Genomic DNA, 12,205 nt, shown 5'->3' on the forward strand with positions numbered 1-12,205 from the left:
TATCTTTGAGAGGAGAGAAAATGAATGGAACATTGAAACCCTTGTAACACTTTGAAACCTTAGAATGAGCAGCCATGCTATTAGAATCAATGGACAGCAAACAATCTAACTCAACATACAGGCGTGCTATGTGAACTGTTGGGTCAAGGATAATTTGGCAATGATTGAAATCAGTTGTATTATGGGCTTGAATGTGAATACATAATATCCTCAAAATTCAAGATTGTAACATCCTATCAATGGCTTAGAAAACGATGGTTAAAGGGGATGGTTTGCATTCAAATGCAAAGAGTCAAAGACTAAGGGATAGATGGTTTAAGGAAGGTGATGGTAACATTACATATTTTCATAGGATGGCAAATGCAAGGAGGCTGTCTAATTTCATCCCACCCATCAGTCTTTTTTTTTGGCTACGCATTTTTGTTAACTACTTTAAGGATATGTGTGTGTCTTCCCCAACAGATCTGTGCTAGAACCTATTCAAGTTAATGCTATCTCCGAAGAGCAAGCTGACCAATTGGAAATATGTTCCCAGCACCCCCCTCGAAGATGCAGATTGCTTGAGGAATTTTGGGCCTATTAGCCTCCTCGACAGTCTGTATAAAATTATTGCCAAGGTTCTTAGCTAGAGATTCAGAGCCATTCTTCCCAAAATCATCTTGCCTTATCAAAGTGCTTTTGTTTCTGGTAGGCAGATTATTGACAATGTTCTGATCGCCCATGAGTGTGTGGATTCATGCTTTCATAGTAGCAATCGGGGGTTGGTGAGTAAGCTAAACCTCGAAAAAGCTTATGATCATGTTAACTGGGATTTTCCTGACTATCTGCTGGGGTAGATGGGTTTTGGGGACAAGTGGCAAAGCTGGATTCGTTGTTGTGTTTCCTCGTTGTCCTTCTCTGTCCTGATCAATGGGTCCCTGTTTGGTTTTTTCAAGGCTTCCTGAGGCATGAGGCAAGGGAATCCCCTTTTGATTTTGTGATTGTTGCAGAAGTCCTCAGTCAAATGTTGTCTAAGGGGCAATCTATAGGGTTGTTTAGGGGCTTTTAAGTTCCAAATTTTCCTCATCCTATCAGTAATCTCCTGTTTGTTGTTGGTGTCTGATCTGAGGACTTCAATCTAATCGGTTCAGTGCTTTGGGATTGAGGTTTCTTGCCTGTGGTGGATCAGATATACCTCTCTATCAGGCTTCCTTTTCGTGAAAATATGTAGTACAGATCGCCCCTATAGTGATAGATGGCTTCGGCTATGCTGTGGAGGATGGTTCTAGGGTGAGATTTTGGGACGACCTTTGGTGTAGGAATTCTACACTGTGATTGTCCCTCCTGGCTTTGGCTAGTCTGTCATGTAGCTAATATTTCTATTGCTAGTTGCTTTTCGTTGGATTTGATTGAGGTTTCTAGCCTGTGGAGGAACATCGTTGCTGTTAAATATGGTATCTCTCCGATAGGCTGGTGTATCAGATATTCCACTCTCCAGGCTTTCTTTTTGTGGAAATATGTAGCAAGGGTGGCCCCTATAGTGATAGATGGCTTCAGCTATGCTGTGGAGGATGGTTCCAGGGTGAGATTTTGGGACGACTGTTGGTATGAGAATTTTACACTGTGATTGTCCTTCCTTGCTTTGGCTAGTTTGTCCTCTAGCTAATGTTTCTTTCGCTAGTTGCTTTTCGTTGGATCCTAGGGGTGTTTGGGCTCCCCCTTGGTTAATGTGTCCTGTAGCTAATATTTTTGTTGATAATTGCTTTTCGTTGGATTCTGGTGGTGTTAACTCTTTGCTGGAGGTCCTTTGTAAGATGGGGAAGAGTGCCATTCAATCATCCTGACATGGATATGATCTAACAAACCTGCCATCGGGATCTGCTCGTTTCAAATATAATGCATGTTCCTTTCTTTCCAAGTCTCCAAGAAAAGAGCCAAGGGAAGGATCCTCCACACGAGCCTTTCATAGGATGTAAACTGATCATTGTCCTAAGGAACATTTCCTTGAGTCTTGTATCCACTTGATGCTGAACAACTGAGAAAATCTGCTCCACAAGGTTGATCAATGTGGTAGTGGAGGAACAAGCGTCAGACTGTTTCCTCGTCCCTTTTACACATAAAACGCATTTGTTCAGCCAAGCCTTTGCTGTGAAGTTGATTAATCGTAAGGATCCAAACAAAAACTGCCACTCGAGTCCAAGCAAAAACTGCCACTTGAGGAACTTCCAGTTGTCAAATTAGAAAAAGGAAAGTAACTCTTGAACCTGATGCTTTGTCAAAGACTGACTAAAATGTGAACTTGAGAGATTTTATTTCCACCTTGCGCTATCTTCAGATTGCTAAAATCATAATGGAAATATTTCTCAGGTGATGGAAAAATCGGGAAAAATGGGTGATGTCAGGACCATCGAGTCTGCATTTGGAGAATGGTCAGCTATTTGCTTGGGAAAACACTGGGAGAAAGCTCTGGAAGATGGCTGGTTCTGCAATTCTTTGGGGTATTTGGCTGGAAAGAAACATTAGAATATTCTGGGGGAAACATTTACAAGCAGAGGGGTCATTAACAGAATTATTAGAGCAGGGTTTTCCTTGCATTGAGGAAAATCCCATAAGAATGGAAGCCTACTGAGACTTTTGAACCCCACCGCCGGATGGTTACTTCAAAGAGAAGTTTGAAGGTTTTGCTTTCAGAAAATTTGGTTTCGCCAGGGTGTCCCGTATCCGTTATGATACGGCCGTATCGGTAACGACGGTGGCCATTACGCGATATGGGGCCGTAACGGGGCACTCCCTGATTCTGTAGTTGTAACGGTAAAAAACATGGCCTTTTTTTTTTTTTCTTTTCTTTTCTTTTTTAAGGTCTATGTTTTCACTTTTTTTGAAACTTCTTTCTTCCAAACTCTTCGTAAATTATTATATTGCTATTTTCGACCACTCTTAGCTTGATATTACAGATAAAAACAACTTATATTAAGGATTTTCTTGATTCGAAGCTCTGTGGGCCATTTTTCAGAAGTTCTTCAAAATAGGTATTTATATTTTTTATTCAATGTTTTGCTGTTTAAATGGTAGAATATAATGCGTTAATCATAATAGAGGATATTAATGTCCATTTTACAGATTGTTGTTGTCATTTTATATTTTTTTTATAATTTTTTTCTATTTACGCACTATTTTCGGCCTTTTTTTTTTAAAAAAAAAAAATTTGAAAAATCATTTTTTTATTGAATGTTTTGCTGTTTTAATGGTAGAATATAATGTGTTAATCATAATAGAATATGTTAATGTCCATTTTACAGATTGTTGTTATTATTTTATATTTTTTTATAATTTTTTTCTATTTACGCAGTATTTTCGGCCATTTTTTTAAAAATTCGAATATATTACACATGTAAGATATTTTCATATTACATTCATTCTAATATATCTATCATTGATAGTAGATAGTTAGAAAATTAAATATACGAGTTTTGTAGTCAAATCCAGGTTGTCTAGTTCATAAATTCATCAGACAATCCGATACAACTTCTCACCAAAGAGTGGACCGTTACACCGCCATAAACATATTCCAATTTATAAATGAATGCATATTTGGCATGCTTAGAATATTCTGGATTTAATCCATATTTTTTTGGAAAAAAATTACACCGTTACAGGCCGTTACGCCCCTATATCACCGTTACACCCCTGTATCCGTATCGGAGGGCACCCTTACGCCAACCGATACCGATACGGGATACCTTGGGTTTCGCTGGTTAGCAGTGTCATTCGGATCACAACGGCAAAAACATGTCGGAATTTTCTGATCATATGGCATTCAAGAGTCTGATTTTGCTGATCGTGCTCCTCATAAAGTTGCGGAGTTGACCGCAGTATGTCTTGGACCTTTGTAGATGCCATCCAATTCAAACAAATTGAGAGAGACACAAATAAGGTGGTCTCTTTCCTTGCAAAAGGAGGTGCATCCAACCACGGCTTGAAGGTTTGGGATCACAGAATTATGTAATGGCTCTATGTCTGTTTGATTGGGGCTTATAGTGTTCTGGTTTAGTTTCCTGCAAGTGCTTGTGCTGCAGTGTTATGCTTCTATGTTTGTAATTTTTCTCCCTTACAATAAATTCAAATTTATCCTTCAAGGGCTATATTATTTTGCATTAAGTCTACAACAAAGTGGTTTCTCATACTATCACATAGCTCAATCGGCTGGCCATCATACACCCCATCTCATAATGTTAAGTGGACCGGACATCAGTCACTCTCTCTCTTGCTGTTTGATTGGTCACACATGCATAACATCATCCCATTTAAATTATATGATTCTGGAATGTGAGAATGAGCTAAAGTAGGGAGAATAGACTTGAATGCATACATGTACCCTCCATCCAAGGTGGGGCCCATCGTATAAATGTTTTAGGCCCCCCCCGTGTTCAATGGCTGCAAGTCCTGGTGTACCCTGTTACAATACATCATGATGTATTCTTGTCATCCTCTAGAAACAAAATCCTGTTTTTCTAAGCCAACTCTCATGTACGAAGGACTCCCCATGAACACCAATGGCTGTGCCAAAATGGCAGACTTGTGTGAGCTCTGAGCTGTTGATTGATGGGTCCCACCATGCAGTTTCCTTTTCCAAAAGTCGGATTATTGCATTGATCCCATGAGCTACATGTTTGGAAAAGAAAACACGCAGAAGATGTTCTAACATTGTGACCTATTTAGTGAGCGGATTTCGCTTACTTCTTCTTCTTCTTCTTCTTTTTTTTTTTAAAAAAAAAAAAAAAAAACTGGTATCTACATGTTGGGACCAGCCTACTGGATAGCTAGGATCTCACACACGTTCCAGATTCTCACATGTGTTGAGGTGCATATGTGCTTTCTTGTAAACGCATGTGGGCTTAGCAATCCTCATCTTATTGAGTTAAACTTCTATGATACTTAACCAACGTTTTAAAAAATTGGTGCTCTCTTTAACCACGCGCATGTCATAGTTACACAAACCCAGACCGTCCAAATTGCGGACCCAATTATGGATGTATGTAAGAAAAGTTACACAAATAAGATGTTAGTAGTTGTTTGAATTTCCTCTTGAAATTTAAGATCATCTTTGTGAACTTGAGCTAGATTCGTATGTTAGTTTTACACCATTTAGAAAATGACAGTAACTTTTCCAGCTTACAAGTGGCATAGTTTTACAGCATCATAAACTGTCCAAATTCCTAACCCAACTATGGATGGAGCATTGTACAAAATATTCCAGTGAGAAGATAATAATAATCAATATGATTTTTGGCTTTGAATTTAGACCAATCTTTATTTTTGCTTGTTTTCTTTGCCTTCGCGTATTTTTTTTAACATAATTCTTTACTCTTTATATGTGTGTGTGTGTGTGTGTGTGCACGCGCGCGCGTGTGTATAAAATGCAAGGGCATTATTTGATGCAAGACAATTAACCACTTGCTTTAAAAGCTCGAATTGATAGAGCATGACAAATTAATCTCATTATCTCATAGCCCAGGCCCCAAATCCATGGGTTAGTTCCTCGGCCGAACGCTCCTCGCGGGCCCCAAATCCATAGGTTCAGCCTCACACAGGCCCCAAATCCATGGGTCGTGTGGGCCACCCACCTCGAGTGTGCCCCTGCATCCCACAGGCCACCTCACTCAAGCCCGATGTAAAAATGCCCCCGCATTAATCACCCCAATTAACCGGGGGTGATTAATGCGGGGGCATTTTCACACCGGGTTCGAGCGGGGTGGCCCGCGGGATGCAGGGACACACTCGGGGTTTGTGGCCTGCATAACCAATGGATTTGGGGCCCGTGTGAGGCAAGTGGCTCATACAGGGCGGAACCCATGGATTTGGGGCCCACGAGAGGGCAAAACCCATGGATTTGGGGCCTGAGATATGAGATAAAGGGATTAATTCGTCATGCTCTATCAGTTCGAGCTTTTAGAGCAAGTGGTTAATTGTCTTGCATCAAATTGGTATCAGAGCGGGAGGTCTCATGTTCGAAACTCCTTACTGGGGGTGATTAATTCGGGGACATTTTCACGCTGGGTTCGAGTGGGGTGGCCTGTGGGATGCAGGGGCACACTCGGGGTGGGTGGCCCGCATAACCCATGAATTTGGGGACTAACAATTTGGATAGCCTTGGTCATTGTAAACTGTTACACATTTGAGGGGGATGCTTTGTATAAAGGGTTTGGATGATTGAAACATGGCCCCGGATTGAACGTGTAAAGATCTGAACATGATGACAATATGATTTGGAACTATTGTGATAAGCCATGGCTTTATGTTAGGTTGATATTTCACCACTTCAAAAAATGGCTGCAACTCTTTTGACTGTGCACAAAGCATAGATGTACAACAATTAAGACTTTTCAAAACACTAATACAACTGTGGATTGAGCATTAAAAAAAAATCACAAAGAATCGTGTGGATTTACCCTCTAGTCAATTAGTTGGGTAGTCTTCCACTCATTAGATGAGCTGGTAGAGAGTGTAGTGAGTGTAGTGTGTGTGAGTGATCCATGGTTCAATCCCTGGCGGTGTAACCTTTCAAAAAAGAAAAAAATTGTGTGGATTTAACCTTAGAATTTTAGCATTGTGCCAATTTGATGAGTGGTGCAATGCCATCTTCATGGTGTGATCCACCAAATGAATTGTTGGCCATGCTACAAAGCTCATCATGATCCCAATTGGATTGGTGATGTGCCACTTGTATAACTCTCAAGAATCACTTTGATCCCATCATCAGGCAGGGCATCTTTTCATCACTCTAGAGAGCTCTTAAATGTCCTAAAAGATTTCTGTGACTTGCCCTTTCTATTTTACTATAAATAAATGTCTGATTGCCTTCTTACTAAACACATGAACATGTAAAAACAGATGAGTAACAAAAGGCGCAAGCATGGTGCAACAAGTTGGGCAAACCTTCCAGAAGACATCTTGGGGTTGATACTGAATCATCTGCCGTACATCGACCATATCCATGTTGGTGCTGTTTGCGTTTCTTGGCACTCAACTGTAGAAAAGAAGGTGTATTGTCCAGCCCGACAACTTCCATGGCTGATGCTCTTCGGCAACCTAGAGAGTGAATCTTGTAGTTTCTACAGCCTATCCGACAATAAGGTTAGGACGCTCAACCTACCAGAATTTCATGGGATGCGGTGCATCGGATCGTCTGATGGGTGGCTGGTAACCCTCAATGAGAGTGGTGACATCAGTTTGTGGAATCCCTTCTCAAGAGCTAAGATCCAACTCCCGTCGCTCAAGCAGTTTCCAAGTCTGTTGAATTGGAGACAACGCTCATACCAGTTTGTGGTTCCAATGGTCAGAGACGAAGGCAGAGTAGCAGAAAATGAATGGGTTGCCCCTCCACCAAAGTTTCAATATCTTGTTGAAAGAGTACCATTTCCTAAAGATGCATGCGCCGAGTACAAGCAAAAAAATGTGTGCATCTCCCTTATACGTAAAGTGGTCGTGTCAACACAACCTGGTGATTTTGCGGTTATGATCATCCATGGTCAGGAGGAATTTGCATTTTGTAGACTTGGAGACAAGTCATGGACTGCATTGGCACCACGATGCCGAAAAGTCCACCAGGACATCATATTTGATAAAGGTAGATTCTATGTAGTGAGTTTTTTGGGTTTTGTTATAGCTTGGGATGTTTTCGGCACTTCTCCTACGGCCACAGAAATTCGTTTGCGCATGCCACCCGCACAATATGAAAGGAAGTACCTAGCAGAGCTTGCAGGGGATCTGTTGCTTGTAGTACGGTACTATGAGAAGAGTAGGGATGTGTGTGATGCATATGGAAAGTGGATAACAAAAACAACTGGATTTGAAGTCTTCAAGCTCGATCAAAGTGGGTCAATGTGGACCCAATTAACAAGCTTAGGTGACCATGCGCTGTTCATGGGTGGTTCTCAATCAATTTCATGTTCGGCTCGCAACTTCTCTGACTGCAAAGCGAATTGTATCTATTTTTGTGACGACGCTTGGGATGTGTGTTTTGAAGAATCTCCCCCATGGGGACATGATTTGGGTATATTCAACCTAAAAGATGGAAGCTTTGATCGGTATTATGGTATCGAATCTTGGGTAACCATCCCCCAATCTATTTGGTTCACACCTAAACCTTGCTAGTATGTATATTTGACGAAGTTTAGGAGTTAAAAAGAGTTATTATATTCACAGTTGTATTTTGCTACCATATAAAGTTCCTCATAATTTATTTTATTCTTTTGAATGGATTTATCATGGGTTGTTTGGTTGTCTGTTTAAAATTTAAATTCATGCCCTGCCTAAATGAATTAATTTGTTGTATTTTACTATTTAAGGAGCAAGTAAAAAAGGGTCACCTGATGGATGAATAGGATTTCACTTGGGTGTTTTACCCACTCATTGGTGAGTATCATGATCCTGGTGACACTCCCAACAACCCCCAATGAGAGAATCTTGGGCAAACATGTCACCTTTTCTTAAGGTTCATCCATTTCTCTATATGAATGAATGTTGATCTTACACGAGGATTTGGTCAAATGTTTCAGGGACTTAGGCCTCGTTTGTTAAATCTGAAGTCTAAAGCCTGAATCTGAAATCTGAAGTCAAAAAACTTGTTTGGTAACTATGGCTGAAGTCTGAAAATTAAGTACTGAATTTGAAACAACATGTTTGTTAACAAATATATGAAATGTCTGAAATATGTTAATTTGACACATTTGCCCATATCTTCTGTTTGGAAATGTTTTACATTATAAAGAAATTTTTTTTTAATTAAATGATAATAAAATCAATTTAATTCAAATAAACTAAAGTACTTAAATAGAAAATTAAAATATCATTATCCTTAAAAAAACAAATAAAAAATTCAAGGATTTACATGTTTAAATATGGTGGCAATTTCTTCTCGCATATTGGATTTAATAGTTTGTTTAAAGTCTCCAAATACTCCTTCCACTTCAGGCATATCATTCTCTGATTTGATAGTCATCTCCAAAAGAACATTTTCATCATTGTATTGTTGGAAGAGTTGATCGAAAATAGATTCTTTTCTAATGTAATTGTGTAGTGTTATGCATGCAATAACTATATCTCTTTGCGTTGGGAAGGAATATGACCATCCGCTTCAAAATTGCAAAACGCGCTTTCAACACGCCAAAAGCCCCAAGAATATTTCAAATGTGGACGTTCAATCCTCGCGTTTTCGTCCCACTTGAGTATTGGATCCATCTCACTTTCGGTCCCATGTCCTAAAAAAAACTTCAAAAACGGATGGGCGGGGTGGATTTCTCGCAAACATCAAGGTGGGCTCCACCTACATTTCTGGTGCAGGAACTTTTGGATCTATAGGGGATTGCTTGCTGACGTTGCCACATTGATGTGGGTATTAAACAGTGTTGTGCGGCCCCTCCATAATGTACATGTTTTATCCACATCACAGTCCATCCATTTTTTCAGATCATTATAGGAAATTATCCAAAAAAATGAGGAAGATCCAAATTTCATATGGACTAGAACATAGGAAATAGTGGTGATTGAATGTTCACTATTAAAAGCTTTATGGGGACAAAAACAGTTCTGGATGAACCTAATATTTGTGTTTTCCGTTTATCCATGTCTGTGTGACCTAATCAACAAGTTAGATGGTAAATAAGCTAAAGTGGTAGACTGAGTGAAAGATACATCGTTTCAACACTGAGGTCTTGGTATCGATCCCTAGTGGGGGTGGCTAACAGTGAAGTGTGAACTGACAGTGGGGTGTACTAACAAGCTAACCAAAAAAAAAAACATTACAGTGGGCCTAGGAAGTTTTTAATGGTGTGCGTTCAATCACCACTATTTTCTTGTGGTGTGGTCCACATTAGATTTGGATCTATCTCATTTTAAAGCTAATGCATTAAAATGATAAGGAAAAAATAAAATAAATGAATGGTGCAAATAAAACACATATATTATGGTGGGGCACAAAAAGCATTGCCCAATCCCTCCTCACCATTGGCAGCGTCTATGGACAATCTACATGGACACGGATTTCATGCAAAGGCCTTTCGGAAGAATTTTGTGCACAAAGAGTTGGGGGTGGGGCCCACTGCAATGTTTGTGATCCGTTTTACAAGCTCATTTTAAGACATTCGACCAAAATTAAGGTGGATCCAAAACTCAAATCGGCCACACAAGAGTACACTGTGGGGATTTACTGACCACCATTGAAATGTTTATATGGCCACAAAAGTTTTGTATCTGTCTATGTTTTTGGTGTTTTCACTTCATCTCAATAAAAATAACCTTATAAACGGTTTGCAGCCTGGTCACAGGTACCAAGTCGGCACCGAGTTAGGTCGGATGCAACGGGTATCCACAGGCTGAAATCATAACTTAAAACCTAGGTACACCTACCAGAATTGCAGCCTCTCTATCAGCTATACAGTATCTTAGATATGAAACGTCAAATATGGAGTTACACACACACACACACACACACACACACACACACACACACACACACATGAATCGAGTTTCAGATCAAGTCGAGTCGATTCTGAGTTGGATTTCAGGCCGAGTTAAGTCGGAATTACTAGGTGACTTGAACTCGACTCGGTTTGAGTTCGGATTGGACGAAGTCTACTCGGATCGAATCGACTCACCCACTCGGTTTGAATTTCATGTTTGCCTCGCTGAATTTCATGTTAGTCTCGCTGAATTTTCAGTTTGCCTTGCTCAATTTCCAGTTTGCCTCGCTCAATTTCCAGTTTGCCTTGCTTAATTTCCTTTGAGCCTCGCTCAATTTCTAGTTTGCCTTACTCAATTTCATGTTAGCCTCGTTGAATTTTCAGTTTGCCTTGCTCAATTTCCAATTTACCTCACTCAAGCATTGCTCAATTTCCAGTTTGCCTCGCTTAATTTCCTCTGAGCCTCGCTCAATTTCATGTTTGCCTCGCTCAATTTCATGTTAGTCTCGTTCAATTTCCAGTTTGCTTCGCTGAATTCACGTTTGCTTTGCTGAATTTCATGTTTGCCTTGCTGAATTTTCAATTTGTCTTGTTCAATTTCCCGTTTGCCTCCCTCAATTTCCTCTGAGCCTCGCTCAATTTCCAGTTTGCCTCACTCGATTTCATGTTAGCCTCGCTCGATTTCCTATTTGCCTCGTTGAATTTCATGTTTGCCTTGCTCAATTTTCAGTTTGCCCCACTCAATTTCATATTTGTCTCGCTCAATTTTCAGTTTGCCTTGCTCAATTTCATGTTTGCCTCGCTCAAATTCCTCTTTGCCTCGCTCAATTTCATGTTAACCTCGCTTAATTTTCAGTTTGCCTCGCTGAATTTCATGTTTGCCTCATTGAATATTCAGTTTACTTCGCTTAATTTCCAGTTTACCTCTCTTAATTTCATGTTAACCTCGCTCAATTTCCAGTTTGCCTCGTTGAATTTCATGTTTACCTCACTTAATTTCTTATTTGCCTCGCTCAATTTCTAATTTGTCTCGCTTAATTTCCTCTTTGCCTTGCTTAATTTCATTTTAGCCTTGCTTAATTTCCAGTTTGCCTCGCTGAATTTCCAATTTGCCTCTATCAATTTTCAGTTTGCCTTGCTCAATTTCATGTTTACCTCGCTTAATTTCATTTTAGTCTCGCTCAATTTCTAGTATGCCTCACTGAATTTCATGTTTGCCTTGCTAAATTTTCAGTATGCCTCGCTCAATTTCCTCTTTGTGTCGCTCAATTTCATGTTAGCCTTGCTCAATTTCCAATTTGTCTTGTTGAATTTCTAGTTTGCTCCACTCAATATCCTTTGAGCCTCGCTCAATTTCATGTTAGCCTCGCTTAATTTCCAATTTACCTCGCTTAATTTCATGTTTGCCTTACTCAGTTTCTAATTTGTCTTGCTCAATTTTTAGTTTACCTCGCTCGATTTCATATTTGTCTCGCTGAATTTCTAGTTTGCCTCACTCAATTTCCTCATTGCCTCACTCAATTTCTAGTTTGCCTCGCTAAATTTAATGGTAGCCTTGTTGAATTTGCCTTCAAGCTTGTTGAGTTTCATGTTTGCCTTGCTCAGCTTCCTTTGAGGCTCGTTGAATTTCATGTTAAGCTCGCTCAATTTCATGTTAGGCTCATTCAATTTCACGTTAGACTCACTCCATTATCCATAGTTTTATGTACCTTTTGCCACTGAAAAAATAGCTACGGTTTAGATCTGTAGCCATAGAACTAATGACT

The 12,205-nt window shown here is 39.8% G+C and overlaps 1 protein-coding gene across 1 annotated transcript; it reads left to right on the forward strand.

Annotated features, from left to right (window-relative positions):
• The first annotated feature begins 1,279 nt into the window (after window positions 1-1,279).
• Window positions 1,280-8,167, forward strand: LOC131231252 (putative F-box protein At5g55150). Its single transcript, XM_058227384.1, has 2 exons — window positions 1,280-1,561; window positions 6,871-8,167. The coding sequence occupies exon 2, from the start codon at window positions 6,871-6,873 to the stop codon at window positions 8,131-8,133; it is 1,263 nt and encodes a 420-aa protein (XP_058083367.1). The 5' UTR covers window positions 1,280-1,561; the 3' UTR covers window positions 8,134-8,167.
• Window positions 8,168-12,205: the final 4,038 nt, after the last annotated feature.

The sequence above is a fragment of the Magnolia sinica genome, chromosome 17 (assembly GCF_029962835.1).
Source record: "Magnolia sinica isolate HGM2019 chromosome 17, MsV1, whole genome shotgun sequence".
In the NCBI taxonomy this organism is placed as follows: Eukaryota; Viridiplantae; Streptophyta; class Magnoliopsida; order Magnoliales; family Magnoliaceae; genus Magnolia; species Magnolia sinica.